Raw genomic sequence first — 16,863 nt, forward strand, 5'->3', positions numbered from 1 at the left:
CACGTTAGCTGAACCTGTATCTAATTTCAAAAGCTATGTGTGTGCATGTGTCTCAAACACACACACACACACACACACACACACTCCTAATATTATTTAAAATTTACTAATTAAAAATGTATATGTGAATATATGTACATGTATGCTTTTTCAAAGTTTATTAGTCTTGCCATTACTTTTCTCACTTTTACATCTCAGTCTCTCTACTTTTTGCCTGTTGTGCGGTTGGTTTTATTACTATCTTAGTGTGCTTTTAGTGAGTGTGTAAATAATAGAGACCTTGCATGTCTGCAAATGTCTTATTTCCATTAAGACACTTGAAAACATTTTTTATTTCAAATTACTTTTTGTTCTTAGGTCTTAGACATTTCCATGATCCATGACTAAGATTTCATGTAATTCTCTACTATGATGCCTGTTGCTGTCCAAGAAATCAATTCTCTCCTTTCATTGTCAGATGTTTAAACATTCTTCAATTAAAATGAGTTTCATGTATTCCTAGTGTTCTGTTTCTTGGAGGGGTTTCCATGATAACCCCCATTAATGACTCTGTAGATAGTCTTTCATGGCACTATGAGTCATTATTACGATTTCACATTTACAGCAATCTCAAGCCTTTTGTATTCCCATGCTCACAGGTAGTTTTGATACACACTGAAAATAGCTTCACTGTTCAAGAAGGAGAATACTATATGGTTGACGAAGGACAGGAGAATTCTTCCTGCTTCTGAATCTCATATGTGCTGGGTGCAATAGTCACTGCTAAGTCTCGGCTCTTCTCTCTCACATTCATTCCCTATTGTCCCATTCAATCACACCTTCTTCAAAAAAGGGTAAGTTAACAAAATGGCTTGGTTCAGCTTCTTTATTGGCAGTGGCAGCAGTAGCAGAGGTGGATGGAACCCAAAACACATCAGCATCTTTTTCCTTGGGGTGGTCACTGCCTGGGAAAGGCTGAACTGAATCGTTCAGTTTAAAGGGACAGGAAGAATCCTATTTGTTGCTGGGTCTTTCCCAGGTGGTGGTGAGCAGGGTGTGGCTGGAGTTCTGATCTCTGGTGACAGGGCTGGGGGTACATCCTCACTGTTGGCTGACACTTTCTCAAGCACATTTTGTGGAAAGATGACATGGATGTGGCTGAACTAAAAAGGCCCTCATTGTTGGCCTTTGACAATGTGCTGAAGTCAGCAAGTCCATCTTCAAATGATTCCGCTCCAAAATCAGAAGCAACGGGGTCTGAGGGCAAGTTCTTAGCTGCAACAACAAATCCACCAAGAACAGTAGGATCGATGTGCTTCATTGTTTCTACCAAAAGGTCTGCCCTGCCTTGTGGCATCTACTCTCCCTAAGTTAGCATCTGACTGTGATGTGCCCAGCAGGGCCCACGCCAAAGGTGAGCCTCACACTCACACCTGGGCAGATGCCCATGCTCGGCTAGAATAAATTGAATCCATTTCACTCACACACAGGGGGTGTGGCTCAGTGCTGACCATGGGCTGGGTCTGTGGGCAGAGGCCCCAGTGCCCGTATCCAAAGCATGTGGAGGGGAGAACCCTGCTCCAACTTTCACCTTGAGTCCAGATGCCCTCTCTGTGTGTGGCGAACCTGGGACTCTTGTCCACACAGAGTTGGGAAACTCCACACAGATGACTTCTGGCTGTACCCAGGCACAGTAGCCACTCAACGTTGGCCCCTGTTATCTGTTCAGCTTCCCTCTCCATCTGGGGAACTTCCACTTCCCCTTTTGGGCACTGAGGACGGCCACATGTTTCAGAAACAGTGTGCACAGCCTTTCTCAGTCTCAGGAGCAGATGGGGATTTGTACGTGGGTATAGCATCCAACTCTTGCGGAGTTCGGAACAACACCGCTCATGGCTCACCTCACAGGCTTAGTCAGGTGTGGAAATAAACCGGGATGGCTCCCTCCAGGTCCCCGTGGCACCGACTCCACAACCACTCTAAGGACTTGTGTTCTTGACGACGTGCTGCATGAGAGGAAACTGAGACTCAAGAGATTGTACCTTGACGGTGAAGGTCACACACCTAATGGACAATGGAGGCCTATTTAAATAAGAATCAGCCCAGCCAGCATAGCTCAGTAGTTGTGCGTCATTCTATGAACCAGGAGGTCGAGGTTCGCTTCTTGGTCAGGGCACATGCCCCGGTTTTGGGCTCTTTTCTCCATGTGGAGTGTACAGGAGGCAGTTGGTCCATGTTTCTCTCTCATCATGGATATTTCTATATCTGCCTCTCCGTCCTCTCGGTAATCAATAAAAATATGCATTGAAAATAAAAATAAATGAATGAAAATCAGTTTTGTTCCCCAAATACATACTTATAGAGCAATAACACACTTATAGTCACTGACTGTGACGACAGGGGCCTGGGACAGGAGGAGAGATCTTCCTGAGGAACAAGGCACTGACGGGAGGAAGGACTCAGAGGCGAGTTCCCACCCTGATGGGGTGGATGCTGTTGCAAGAAAGGGGAGTGACCAGGCGCTGGGATAGGAAGAGAACCACACTCTGGGGCCAGAGGGGGAGACCTGTTTCCTTCCCTTATTTCCCTGCATTTCCCTCTGTGCTCATTGTCACAGGGACATCGTCCTGAGCTGCACAGTTGGAGTGTGAGTGTGTCCCTGCTGATCTGAGCTCTGAAGTCCACAGAGAACCACATCTTCCTGAAGCGTCTCCATGGCCCAGGTGGCACTGTCCATGGTGAGGACCCCAGGGAGGTGCTGATGGACGGGCTGAGGAGGAAGGAGGCCTGTGGGGGAGGCTCTGACAGGGTCTCCTACCTGCAAAGGCCTCTCATGACGGGTCTATTTCCTGATCCATCAGGGAAATGAGAGCTAAACATCTGGGAGACACTGTTCCCCTTCCTGTGGGGCTGCTGAGGTGACAGCCCTGAGACACGGAGGGCCAGCTTCCCAGTGGCCACACCTGTGTGGGTCCATTTTGACGGCACCTTGGTGTCCTCCATCTGCACAGCCAGGTACCAAGGAAGGAAACACCATGATCCTCACCCTCAGGGCCATACTCTGCCTTGGTGCGATGTGAGGATTTATTTTCCAAGACGGCCACTAGAATAAATAGAAAATCTGAAGCATTGTCAAACCAGTCAAAATGTCATCTGAAAAGTGAAATCACACAAGTAACTCCAGGCCCACCCAGTACGCAGCCAGGTCTTCTGAACAATCCCCGGACATTGGACACTGGTGTCATAGACACTGTGGCAGAGCAAACGCATTTAGAGAGGCGAGACGTATGTCTGAGAGGGATGTTTCTCGTCAAAATCCACACAACAAGCTTTTAAAACTGGAATAAGAGCCTGTCATGATGGCTCAGAGGTTGAGCATCGACCTATTAACCAGGGGGTCATGATTCAACTCCCAATCTGAGCACGTGCCTTGGATGGGGGCTCCATCCCAAGTGTGAGGCATGCCGGAGGCAGCCAATCAGTGATTGCCTCTCATCATTGATGTTTCTGTCTCTCTCTCCCTCTCATTTCCTCTTTAAAGTAATTAAAGTGTGTGTGTGTTTTCAAACTTGTTAGGGGGAAAAGAAGAACAAAAGTATGTGAGTGACGCTCCTGCCGCTGGCCGTGGGGGGCGCTGGGAGCAGGACTAACTATGAGCACTAATATGTGTGGAAGCTGTGGTTCAGACCAGCTCTGCCGGTTGCAGGCGGGGTCTCAGGGAGCAGAGGAAGCTCACAGCTTCCCTTAAAGCTGAAGGTGTGTGTGCAGGTGTTGGGGTTGGACCCCAACATATGGCGCCCGAACAGGGACCCTTAGGTAAGTCCCCCATTCCCCTAGGTAAGCCCCCCCGCACTCGGGACGGATAGGACTCCATCGTAGGAAGAGGGTAGATAGTCTTCACCAACTCTGTCCACACCTTTGGGAACCCCTGGAACAGGATTCCCTTAGGTAAGCCCCCGCACCCTCATTAAGAACCCCCATACTCGGGATGGATAGGACTCCAACAGGGTACTGCAGACCCCCCTATAGAGGATAAGTAGGGTAAGAAGGTGGATAGTACAGAACTTAGATTGAGAAGATGTGCCATACTGAGTCCAAAGAAAGAAGACTCTGTATTGATTCTTAGATTGAGAAGATGTGCCATACTGAGTCTAAAGAAATAGGACTCTGTATTGATCTTTTAACACATATGCTTGCTAGCAGAGGAATTAAGGTTACTCCCAGTCAGACAGAACGTTTTATACAAGAAGTCTGTCCATGCTTTTATGAGGAAGGAAAGGTAAATGTAAAGGCATGGGAGGAGGTAGGCCCAAGGAGCCTTATCCTTAACCCCACTGCAGCCTTACCACCCCGGGAAAGTGCAGGATTGGCAAGCTCTCCTTGGGGTGATAGATCAGGACTCAGGTAATAGCAGAAAGCGCCAATCCTACTCTTAAAATGGATACAAGAGAGCATTTGGGGTTTTTCTTTTTAATGCCTGCTTTTAAAAAATAAAAAAGGGGGAATTTTCCGGGAGCTGGTCCATCCTTGCTATTTCAAGGGACCTGGCATATATGGCATACTGTTCTTAATATGTTTGCTCACCTTCTTGGCACTATGTGTTTTAACCAAGGTCACCTCTCGGAGAAAGGTTGTTTCCTCAGGTAGGGATTTTCCCCTGATGTTAGGGAGGGAATTAAACCCCTTAACTAAGTGCCAAGCGGGTAATTAATCACTTTAACTACGAACAATCATGCTTAAGCTACATAAACTTTACTCCCTGGAATGGAGATAAGAAATGCCCTAACCTTTGGAATAGAGATTGATAGGATTGGAATCAACTGGTATAAATACAGATGTAACAAGACAACAGGACACAGAACCTAGACACAGAACCTAGAGACAGAACCTGGCTACAGAACCTGGATAGAACATGGCAAGAGAACCTGACTAGAACCTGGTGACTGAACCTTGGCTGGAGAACCTGGACAGAACCTGGCTGGAGAACCTAGCGAGGGAACATGGCTACAGAACCTGGCTAGAGAACCTGGCTGGAGAACCTAGCAAGAGAACATAGACACAGAACCTGGCTGGAGATCCTAAACAGAACCTGGCAGGAGATTGTGACTAGAGATCCTGGCTAGGCTGCTGATCAACTGAATGCTGCCTCAGTGTCATTCCTTCTTCGCCGACTCCGTCCACACCATTTGGGACCCCTGCACCTGCTGGGGTTGGACCCCAGCATGCAGGAGATGAAACTGAACTCTGTATGGGCAAGAGAGGTGCTCCGTGTACAAAGCAAAGAGCAGCACAGGGACTCCTGGTGGCAAAGCGCAATAATCCACAGTCACCTGGGGAGAGCGAACTCCTGCTCATGCAGACAGTGGACAGTTCATGGCAAATTCCAGAGAAACTGTCCTGCTAAGGTCATTGGGCATTGAATCCGTGTATTGCTGTAACACTCCAGGAGATAAACTCATTGAAGAGTAAGTAAATTACACCAGGTGATCTCTTGTAAAAAAAAAAAAATGGAAGAAAACACCTGATCAAGACATTGTTGCTCAATTTACAAAGAAAGCAGGTGGGACACAAGTATTTAAATAAATGGGGTTTTTCTCAACAAATCAAAGCTCTAGACCAAACGACAGCTTCTTACTGTCTAGGACAAGCCATGGGCCCAGAGGGACAGCGCTGCCCCAGGAACCAGGAGCCCTGAGGGGGAAAGACCCTGAGGCTTGTTCCCAGGAAGGAGGGGCTGGAGGCTGTGGCTGAGAAAAAGAGAAGTTCATGAAGAAACATGTGATAGAAAGAAAACCCAGATTCTGGGGCCACAGAAGGGACCTGTTTCCTTCCCTTATTTCCCTGCATTTCCCCTCTGTGCTCATTGTCACAGGGACATCGCCCTGAGCTGCACAGTGAGAGGGTGAGCGTGTCCCTGCTGATCTGAGCTCTGCAGGCCACAGGGACCCAGGTCTTCCTGAAGCATCTCCAGGCCCCGGTGGCACTGTCCATGGTGAGGACCCCAGGGAGGTGCTGATGGACGGGCTGAGGAGGGAGGAGAGCCCGTGGGGGAGGCTCTGACAGGGAAGGACATGACCTGGGTCACCTCACCTGCAAGGGGCGTCTCAGTAGGCTCCGGGTCTATTTCCTGCTTCACCATGAAAATGAGAGCCAGGCAGCTAGAGAGGCTGTACCCTCCCCTATAGGCTGCTGATGTGACAACCCTCTGACGGGGAGGATCAGCCTCCAAGTGACCACCACCTGTGTATCTGTCTGTCCATTCTGCTGGCCCCGGGGCCTCCTCCATCTGCTCAGCTGAGGCCACAGGGAGAAGATGCTATGACTCCCACCCTCAGGGTCCTGCTCTGCCTCGGTGAGATGGGAGAGGGAGTGGAGCCCTGGTCTGTCAGGACCCCAGGACTCAGGAGGCTCATGGGGAGGAGGGTGCTGCTCAGGGTTCAGGGCAAATCTCTCACGGGGACTCTCTTCCAGGGCTGAGTGTGGGCCTCAGGACCCCAGTGCAGGCAGGTGAGTCTCCCCAGGAGTCCCAGGTCCCACTCCTCACTGGGAACAAAGACCACCCCCCAGGCAGCTGGGGCAGGCTCTATCAGACAGATGGGGGGCATCTGGGACCAAGGGCTGGGGACCAGGGGTGGGAATGTCCTGTGACCCAGCCTCTGATTCCTTCCAGGGCCCCTCCCCAAGCCCACCCTCCGGGCTGAGCCAGACCCTCTGATCCCTCAGGGGAGCCCCGTGACCATCACCTGTCAGGGGACCCCAGGGGCTGAGAAGTACCGTCTAGATAAAGAGAGAAACCAAGCACCATGGAAAACACAGAATCCACAGGAGCCTGGGGACAAGGCCAGCTTCTCCATCACACACATGACACAGCATTATGCAGGGATATATCGCTGTCTCTACCACAGCCCCGCTGGCAGGTCAGAGCCCAGTGACCCCCTGGAGCTGGTGGTGACAGGTGAGAGGACACTCAGGGGTCCCAGACTCAGGCCCTGCCCTCAGGAAGGGGGTCTGCTCTCAGGGTGTCTCCCTCTCACAGCCCAGCCCTGGGGGACGTGAGGGAGGTGTGAGCCCCATTTAACACGCTGCCTCCTCCTCTCCTAGGATCCTACAACAAACCCAGGCTCTCAGCCCTGCCCAGCCCTGTGGTGACCTCAGGAGGTAACATGACCCTCAGGTGTGGCTCAGGGCAGCAATTTGGCAGGTACATTCTGACTAAGGAAGGAGATCACAGGCTCTCCTGGACCCTGGACTCACAGCCACAGCCCAGTGGGCAGTCCCAGGCCCTGTTCCCTGTGGGCCCCGTGACCCGCAGCACCAAGTGGATTTTCAGATGCTATGGCTGCTACAGGAACAGCCCCCAGGTGTGCTCACACCCCAGTGATGCCCTGGAGCTCCTGGTCTCAGGTGAGGGCCCCTAACCCTGTCTGCTGAGCTGTCAGCACGGGTCCCGTCCCCAGAAGAATCATGGGCTGAAAGGGAGGGGGTGCTCTAGTGATGGTCACCTAGAGGAGATCAGCACCTAATAGAACCCTCTCCCCCTCTACACCCGTCCCCCTCTCCTGGTCCAAAAGGTGCCAGGTGGGCAGTGGGAGGGACTTAGTGAGGACTCTGTGGAGGGGGCCTCCAGGGTCAGCCCTAGACACTCCCCCCCCCTGCTGTCCTTCTCAGGACCCTGGGGCCCTAGGACCCCACCTAGAGGGTGCTCTTTGCTCACAGGGAGACAGAACCCCTGGGCAGGTTTGAGTCTGAGTGTCTAATGCCGCCCATGCACTAAGGGCAGGCTGTGTCCTGATGCTGCGAGGAGCTGGGACAGATTTCAGGGATCCACGGGCCCCAGGGGCTCTGAGGAACAGTTTCCCCACAGAGGGGCAAGCGGGGATCTCTGTGGGGAGGTGGTGGGTGCCTCCATGGGGACAGGGGCTGAGCCATGTGATAGTTCTGGAACCTCTGAAGTCTCTAACTTGGACTCACCCTTCCCCTGCCTGGGCCTCAGTGTCTCCAAGTGTAAAACGAGAGAATCCTTATCCAGAGCTCAGATTTCCTGTCGGTTCTGGCCCTGACCTCCTGGGAGAGGGGCCTCACAGGGAAGCCCCCAGGATGTGATGTCATGGGACCAGTCCGCTCTGTCTCAGTGACAGTGACACTGTACAGGGAGGGACAGGCAGGACAGGGGTCTAGGCACCCAGTCCTACCCCTCAGCTCAGGCTCAGCTCAGAGGAGGGAACAGGGTGGATCAGCCCTGGCTCAGCTCCTGGCTCTGCTGCTCCTGCTGTGGGGCTGGGCGGTCCCTTCTCTCCTCTGAGTGTCGGGTTCCTGTCTGCTCATCCCTGGTCCCATCCTGCTCACAGGCTGCTGGGAGATGAGGTGACAGAAGGGCCTCACAGAGCTCAGTAAGGCAGAAACCCAGCCCAGCCTGACCTTCCCAGGGGGCTTCAGGAGCCTGTGGGTGGGGATAGATCTGGAAGAGACTAAGAATCCAGCCCTCACTCTGCACCTCCTGTCCCTGCTGTGCTGGGAGCAGGTAATGAGGAAGGACCCTCAGCTCTGGATGGTACGTGGACAGGCCTCTGCAGAGGAGGAGCCCAGAGCACGAAGATGGTGTCACACTGGGAGGCAGCATGAGGACAGAACAGGGAACACACCGTCCTGGGTTACAGTCCCAGCCCTGCCCTGTCCTGGCTGGGTGACCTGGGGCGCGTGGTTAACCTCTCTGAGCCTCAGTGATGTGGGTGGTGGGGTCAGAAATGCCTGGTGCCTGACTGCTGTGTGGTGAGATGGGGTGAGTGACAGAACCCAGCCTGTGCCTCACACACAGTAGGTGCTCATTAAATGGCATCACTGGCTCGTTCATGACGTCATGAGGGGATGAGGGCTCCCCAGAACCTTTCATGTCTGATTCCTTTCCAGGAGACGTCCCCAAACCCTCCATCTGGGCTGACCCAGGCCCCATCATCACCAAGGGGAGCCCCGTGACCATCTGGTGTCAGGGGTCTCTGCAGGCTAGTGCCTACGTTCTGTATGAAGAGAGGGGCTCTAACCCCTTGGTAATAAGGATCCCACAGAACTCCAGCAACAAGGCCGGTTTCCTAATTAAAGCCATCACCAAGCCCCACGCAGGCCTGTACCAGTGTGCATATTACACCACTGGGGACATACTCTCAGAACCAAGTGACCCCCTGCTCCTGGTGGTGACAGGTAAGGGAGACACCGGATCCCCTCCCCACTGTGGGCTCCAGGTCACAGGCAGAGGGAATATAATGTGGCCTCAGGGGACCTCACCTCTCACAGAACACACCTGGGGCATGAGGGTGACGGTCCCTTTAACACAGACCCTTTCTCCTCCCTCAGGAGTGGGCCATGCACCCTCCCTCTCAGCCCAGCCAAGCCCTGTGGTGGCCTCAGGAGAGAATGTGTCCCTCTCCTGTAGCTCTAACCTCACATCGGGCCCTTTCCATCTGCTGAAGGAGGGAGGGGCTGACCCACCCCGACACATGGAAGCAGAACCCAGGGCCTATGATGGGAGATGGAGGGCCATCTTCCCTCTGGGCCCTGTGAGCCCCTCCCATGGAGGGACCTACAGATGTTATGGTTCTTCCAGCGACTACCCCAACGCGTGGTCACAGCCCAGTGCCCCTCTGCACATCGACATCACAGGTGAGGGACAGGCCCGGCTGCAAACGCATCTATGTCTTGGGCCCAAATACCTGATCTTAGCGGAGCCCTGAGCTCATGGCATCAGTGACACTGGCCTCATGGGGACAGACCCACAGGCGGGAGGCTAAGGGAGGGACATATGAGACCTCTCACTGCAGCCCAGTGGGCGATGTGGGGTGTCCCCTGGTGCCACTGTCCCCTCTTCCCAGGTGTGCACAGGGAGCCCGCCCTCTCGGCCCAGCCAGGCTCGCTGGTGCTGCCTGGACACAGCCTGACCCTCCAGTGCCACGCGGAGGCCGGCTTTGACACATTCGCTCTGACCAAGGACGAGGGGCTCACACACCCCCAGCGCCTCCATGGGCAGCACAGCCCCCACTTCCCCCTGGGCCACGTGAACCGCACCCACGGGGGCCGGTACAGATGCTACAGTGGACACAGCCTCTCCTCTGTGTGGTCGGCCCCCAGCGCCCCCCTGGACATCCTGGTGGCAGGTGAGGAGCCAGCCCTGCCCCTGTCCTGAGGGTCTGCTCAGGGCTCTGGGCCCAGGGTCACCTGGGGGTGATGGGGTCCAGGAGAGGGGCCTGGAGCAGAGGCTGAGCTGGGCAGAGGCCTAGGGGAGGGAGGGAGAAAGGGGGTGAGGCCATGGAGATAAACACACCCCCCAGGGGGACTGAGAGGAGCTGGGAGGGGTCACAGACAGAGTCTCTGGAGAAGGACAGGGTCCCTCAGCTCAGGGTCAGGGGCGTGAGGGGCGGGGTGGCTCTCTACACGTCACACCTTCCTCTCCCCAGGAATGTACAGGAAACCCTCCCTCTCAGCCCAGCCGGGACCCTCAGTGCCCAGGGGAGCGACCGTGACCCTGCAGTGTGGCTCTGAGATCTGGTTTGACACCTTCCACCTGCACAGGGAGGGGTCACTGGACCCTCCCCAGCACCTTCGTCTGCAGAACACGTCTGCACCCTCTCAGGCCAACTTCACCCTCAGTCCTGTGACCTCAGGCCACCAGGGGACCTACAGGTGCTATGGCTCAAACAGCACCTCCCCCTACCTGTTGTCACAGCCCAGTGACCCCCTGGAGCTGGTGGTCTCAGGTGAGTATCCCCAGCCCCACCCCTGTGTCCTCAGGGCAGTTCAAGGGCCTGTAACCAGAGCACCTAGGCTGCAATGGGCTGAGGGAGTATCCGGTGGAGTGCCACTCAGAGGTAACTCTCACCCCCAGTGGGATGGAAAGAGCCAGTGCCCCTCACATCCCTGCCTCATCCCCATCCTCCTCCCTGAGACCCAGACATGCTCCCGTGGGCAGAGGGAGGCTGGTGAGGATGGGGCTGACCAGGAGGAGAAAAGCCAGAGGCGCCCACCCCGACCCTCCAGTCCCCAGTCCTGTGGCCTCAGCCAGAGACCAAGACAAGAGTGTGACCAGCAGAGGCCAATCCCCAGAGAGCAGGACCCCTGCTGGGGCTCAGCCTGTCTCCCAGGGGGGCTGGGGAATGGAGATGCTGGGGGACCACAGGGGAGGAGTGGCCCCGCACCCCTCACCTCCCATCCTGATTGAGGAGCCTCTGAGGATCGGTCCCCCAACGGGAAGTCAGGCCTGCAGAGGACTCAGTGAGGGTCTGGGGGGAGGTGGTGGGTGGGAGGAGCTCAGTGTCGGTCTTGGCTCAGCCACTTCCTGGGTAATGGCCTGAGGAGCATTCCTCCTGCTCACTGGGACCAAGTTCTCCAAAGGCTGTTAGGGCACTGCATGTGCAAGTGTGTGTGTGTGTGCCCGTGTGTGTGCGTGCGTGTGTGTGTGTGTGTGTGTGTGTGTGTGTGTGTGTTGGGGACTCAGGTGGTGTCTGAGTATCCTCCACAGCCTTCCAAAGAGCAGCCGTGGAGTCAGGAGAAGCAGCCTCAGCCCTGGTTCAAATCCCAGCTGTGATCCTTCCCGCCTGTGGGACCTTGGACACGTCTGTTCCTCTGAGTCCTGGTCCATGGGCTGTGGGTCAGGCCCCCACCTCCCTCAAGGGGAAGGCCCTCAGCACGCAGCTGGCCCTGGTTAGAGCTCAGGAAGGACCCAGCCCTCCCTCCTGCACAGGCCGCACTGAGGGGAGGGGGGTCAGGCTGCAGAGTTGACAGCGATCTGGGCTGGGATGGAGAGGGGTGGGTCTACCTGCAGGTACAGGGACAGATTGGGTAATAATTACAATCCTATATAATAATGAGCTAATTAGACCGAACAGTAGAATGACCATCCAGACATCCTTCTGGATGACCTTCCAGACGAAGCTAGTGCTGTGAGTGCTTAGCATTTTGCACCAATTTCATGCATCGAGCATGTAGTGATAATAATAACAATAATAGTAATAAAGCCCTGACCAGTTTTGCTCTGTCGCTTAGAGTGTCAGCCCTCTGACTATAGGGTTGCAGGTTTGGTCCCTGGTCGAGGGCACATACCTTAGTTGCAGACTTGGTCCCCCAACTTGGTCAGGGCACAAGCAGGAGGCAACCTGTCAGTTTGTCTCTCTCACATCAATGTCTCTCTCTCTCTCTCTCTCTTGCTCTCGCTCTTTCTCTCTCTTTCTCCCCCTCCGCCCGGACTTCTACTCTCTCTCAAAAGATCAATGGAAAAAATATCCTTGGGTGAAGATTAAAACAATAATAACAGTAAACACAACACACAGGGATCCCCCTGTCCCAGGTTCCAGTTCCAGCCCTGCCCCACCCAGGCTGGGTGACCTGGGGCTTTGATTAGCTTCTCTGAGCTTCAGTGAAATGGGTAGTGGGGTGAGCAATCCCTGACACATGTCTATTTTGAAGTTAGAAGAGATGAATGACAGACCCCAGCATGTGCCTCACACACAGTAGGTGCTCATTGATTACGTCATTGGCTCAGTCATGACATCACTTGTGTTCAAGGTCTCGAATGGAACCTGATCATCCTGATCGGGGTCTCGGTGGCCCTCGTCCTGCTGCTCTCCCTCCTTCTCTTCCTCTTCCTCCGCTTCAGGCATCAGAGCAAAGGCAGCACATCGGGTGAGTAGGGGTGACCTGGGTCACAGGTGGGGATGCTCAGAGCACCTGCCACAGGAAAACCAAACAGCTGGAGAAGGTCAGCTGAGTGGATTTCTCCAGAACCTCAAATCAGGAAATGTGGAGCCCCAGCTGGTTTGGCTCAGTCGATAGAGCGTCAGCCTGTCCCAAAGGCCCCAGGCTTTCACTGACCTTGGCCCACCTCCCCACCCCCTCACACCCTGCCCCCCGTCCCTAACCCTCCTGTCTCCTCCTCCAGCTGCAGCCCAGCTGGAGCCCCTCTGTGAGAGGAAGAGACAGCTGCCCTGGGGAGGGGGCACAGGGATTTCAGGAGGGGCTGGGGAGGGTTAGGCTGGGAGGGTGTAGGTCAGGGTGAGAAGGACTGAGATGCACACTGTGTGACCTCACCCTGGGTTAGTGGCCCATCTGGGAGCAGGTGGGTCTGCTGCCCTGAGATCTCGGGGACCTGCCAGGAGACATACCCCTGTTCTGCCCCAGCAGATGCTGCCATGAAGGACCCGCAGCCTGGGGAGAGCATGGAGCTGGACCCTCAGGTGAGACCCCTGCTCCTCTCCAGGCCACCAAGGACCTTCTGTTGCCCAGTTTAATCCAATGGACCCTTCCCTGTCCCACCTCACCTGCTTCTCAGCAGCGTCCACACTGACCTCCCTCTGGGCCCCCAGGTCGTCCTGCTGTGACTCACTCTCCTGGTTTCCTTGTGACCTCATGGCCCCTCCTACATAGTCCCCTGTGGTGGCCCCTCATCCTCTGTCTGACCTTGTGCAGCCCCAGGTCTCAGGAGGAGGCAGGAATGAGGGACTCACCCACAGGTCCCCTCGATCCCCTTCATTCATTCCCCCAGCAGATGTGACAGGGCTCACTGTTTACCGGCTCCATTTAAGGGCCACGGTGCAGCCCTGAGCCACACTGTCTCCACACGCCTTGAGCTCCCCTGTGGGTGACCGAGACAATATGCAAACAAGCAGACAGTGTCCCAGAGAGCATAGTGCTGTGAAGGAACATGAAGGAAGAGGAGGGGATAGAGTGCATGGTGGGGGGACAGGGAAAGAGCGGGTGCAAAGGTCCTGGGGCAGGACATGCCTCTTCAGGAGGATGGGCCATGAGGCTGGAGCCCAGTGAGCAAGAGAGAGCGCGTTAGGATAAGAGTCAGAACCATAGAAGCATCCAGAGGCCCCGAAGCTCAGGAAAGCCCTGCAGATTCCACCAGGAGAGGGACCTGATCTATTTAAAATGTAAATCATCTCTCTGGCAACATGTGGATACTTGACAGGAGGCACTGTCTCCAGCAGAACAGGCAGGATGAAGACCCCCAGGGAGTGACATATGCGCAGGTGAACCACTCAACACCAAGACCCAGGCAGGGAATGGCCACCTCTCCTTCCTCTAAATCGGAGGAATTGCTGGACACAAAGGGCAGACAAGCAGAAGAGGACAGACAGATGGACAGTCAGGTGGGTCCCATTCCCTGCAGACCTCCAAGTTTCCCCAATCCCCACCAAGTGTCATCCCCCTCTCTCCCCCTGCTCCAGGCTGCACCTGATGCCCCCCAGGATGTGACCTACGCCCAGCTGAACCTCTTGGCCCTTAGGCGGCAGACAAGTGCACCCCCATCCTCCCCATCAGAGGAGCCCCCAGAAGAGCCCAGCTTGTACGCTGCTCTAGCCACCCACTAGCCCAGGAAGGACCCAGACCCCACGCTCCAGGGAGGGGGCCTGCAGGGACCCTAGAAGGTATGGGAACTTAACCCAGGGACACTCAGCTAATGACCTCAGCCAGCCTGGAGACCAAATGTGCTCTCCGCAGCTCCTGGGACCCTCTGGAAGTCACTTGGTTCTATAAGCAATATGCCTACATTTTGGAATCAAAGCAAGACTTCTCAATAATCAATGTGTGGATTTAGAACAAAACAGAAGTGAGAGAATGCTTTAAATAAATGAAAATGTAAATATCATACATCAAACCTATGAAATGGAACATAGAAACAACGTAAATGTCCTTGAACTGATAATGGGATAAAGATGTGGTTACTATACAAACAGGATATTTCTCGACCCTAAAACATCAAATACTGCCATTTGCCACAACATGGGTGGATCTGCAGAGTATCATGCTAAGTGAACAAAGCAGAAAGAAAAGGACAAGAATGGTATGATTTCACTCATGTGGGTGAAATATGAACCTGAACTGTCATGTATGTTAAATACATTGAATCTATAATTAAAAACTTTCCTGCAGCTCTAACTTGTTTGGCTCAGTGGATAGAGCATATGCCTGCAGACTGAAGGTTCCTGGGTTCGATTCCAGTCCAGGGCACGTGCCTGGGTTGTGGGCGTGATCTCGAGTGGGAAGCCTGCAGCAGGCAGTTGATCAGTGATTCTCTCTCATCATTGATTTCTCTCTCTCTCTCTCTCTCTCTCTCTCTCTCTCTCTCTCTCTCCTCTCTCTCTCTCTCCCCCTTCTTCTCTGAAATCAATAAAACTATATATATATATTTTAAAAAAACCACTTTCCTGCAAAATGACCTTAGTGTTCAGAAAGTTTCTCTGCTAAATACTTGTCAACACTTATTCATGTATGAAATACACACACATATACACATGCATGTATGAAATACACACACATATATACATTGACATACACATGGGCACACACAAACATATACACAAACATAGATGGACATAAATATGGGTGCACATGGACATACACACCAACACACACACACACATGGACATATACATGGACACACACATAGACATACACAAACACACAAAATCTAAAATAGTATAAAGATCTATTATTCTAATTTGAAAAGAATGTATTCAATGTCACTGGATACATCATTAATATCTAAAAACCAATTGCATATAAGATTTCCAATTTTAGATGAAAGGGAAGCAGACCTATGTCTCCCTAACCCCCCATACAGCACAGCAAAACCCCTGGTCATTGCACATACATCAAACAGAAGCCCACGCCTAGCTTATGGACCGAACTGCGAGGTGCGGCCTCCTGACCACAGCAGCCTGGGGACCAGACATGGACCCGGCAGCTCCTGGGACCCTCTGGGAGTCACCTGGTTCTATAAGCAATAGGCCTACATTCTGAAATCAAAGCAAGGCTTCTCAATAATCAATGTGTGCATTTAGAACAAAACAGAAGCGAGAGAATGCTTTAAGTGAATGATACGCAGCAGCTGCCAGGGCGGACCTACAGAAGCAGTCCTCCCAAACCCCTCCCCGCCTCTAGCCTCACTGACCGACCTGCAGGCCCCTGGGAACCACGGAACCCCTACAAGGCTGTGGCTGACCAGGTGTGTGCCACGCTGCTACGGTCCTCTTCCTTCAGTCCTTTGCATGGGGCCTCCTGACAACTCCAATGTTAATGTTAACGGCAAATGCAGATTTCAAGGTGGAGGCAGAGTGTGTGGAAGCTGCTACACTCACCTCCTCCCAGGACCAAACTGGAATTACAACTAAATGAAGGAGCAATCACCCTGAATAACCACCTGGAGACTCGCTGAGGAGGAGTCACAGAGCCAAGGATCTACAGAAGCCACATGGAGACTGGCAGCCACCGCCACCACAGCTGGTGGGCAGCCTCCCCCAGGGGAGGAGAGAGGCCGAGAGCAAGACAAACCCTTGTGTGGAGGGCTGACTTTCAATAGATGACAGCGAGGGAGCTGCTCTGCTACATAGGAAACCCCCACCCATGGTTTCACACCAGGTTACCCAGGAAGGGCGAGGGGCTCTCCGCACCAGACCGTGTAATTGAGTCTTGATGGCTATTGTGTTTGTGCATGAGATCAACCGTCAGGCTGGCTGGCTGTGAGGCTCAGCCCCGACCTCAGCGTGCCAGCAACTGGGTAGATGCTGACCACAGGAAGCGGCATTTGTCTCAGCACAGTCTGTTGTCTGGGAGACCTCCCTTTGGATGTGCCGCTTGTGAAGGTAGTAGAGTCCTGCTCTGATGTCGTGTGAAGCTGCCCACTGGTGGGTTGGTTCTGGGCCTTTTGGGAGGGATCTGGTGCAGGCCAAGGTCACTGCCTGGAGAGCGGGGAAGCCCTTTTGCCGTGCCTGCCCTTCCTGCCAGTCTCCATGTGGCTTCTGTAAATCCTTGGCTCTGTGACTCCTCCTTAGCGAGTCTCCAGGTGGTTAATCATGGTGATTGCTCCTTCATTTAGTTGTAATTCCGGTTTGGTCC

At 53.8% G+C, this 16,863-nt stretch overlaps 2 protein-coding genes across 7 annotated transcripts in view; both read left to right on the forward strand.

Annotated features, from left to right (window-relative positions):
• The window catches only part of LOC132216517 (leukocyte immunoglobulin-like receptor subfamily B member 3), a 53,886-nt gene extending 38,820 nt beyond the window's left edge, over nt 1-15,066 (forward strand). For 2 of the 4 annotated variants that reach the window (XM_059665762.1, XM_059665763.1), the window contains exons 2-13: nt 6,165-6,331; nt 6,451-6,486; nt 6,650-6,934; nt 7,081-7,383; nt 8,887-9,174; nt 9,328-9,633; nt 9,843-10,124; nt 10,425-10,724; nt 12,529-12,645; nt 13,141-13,196; nt 13,950-14,114; nt 14,193-15,066. In XM_059665762.1, coding sequence (XP_059521745.1) covers nt 6,298-6,331; nt 6,451-6,486; nt 6,650-6,934; nt 7,081-7,383; nt 8,887-9,174; nt 9,328-9,633; nt 9,843-10,124; nt 10,425-10,724; nt 12,529-12,645; nt 13,141-13,196; nt 13,950-14,114; nt 14,193-14,336 — 2,316 coding nt within the window. In that variant the 5' untranslated portion in view covers nt 6,165-6,297 and the 3' untranslated portion in view covers nt 14,337-15,066. Of the gene's footprint in view, nt 1-2,419; nt 2,718-6,164; nt 6,332-6,450; nt 6,487-6,649; nt 6,935-7,080; nt 7,384-8,886; nt 9,175-9,327; nt 9,634-9,842; nt 10,125-10,424; nt 10,725-12,528; nt 12,646-13,140; nt 13,197-13,949; nt 14,115-14,192 lie in introns of those variants that run through there. The other 2 variants (XM_059665764.1, XM_059665765.1) reach the window with 2 other exon arrangements.
• LOC132216525 (leukocyte immunoglobulin-like receptor subfamily A member 6) overlaps nt 1-16,863 on the forward strand; it is a 31,341-nt gene that overhangs the window by 4,897 nt on the left and 9,581 nt on the right. The window lies entirely within an intron of this gene.

The sequence above is a fragment of the Myotis daubentonii genome, chromosome 15 (assembly GCF_963259705.1).
Source record: "Myotis daubentonii chromosome 15, mMyoDau2.1, whole genome shotgun sequence".
NCBI classification, from domain to species: Eukaryota; Metazoa; Chordata; class Mammalia; order Chiroptera; family Vespertilionidae; genus Myotis; species Myotis daubentonii.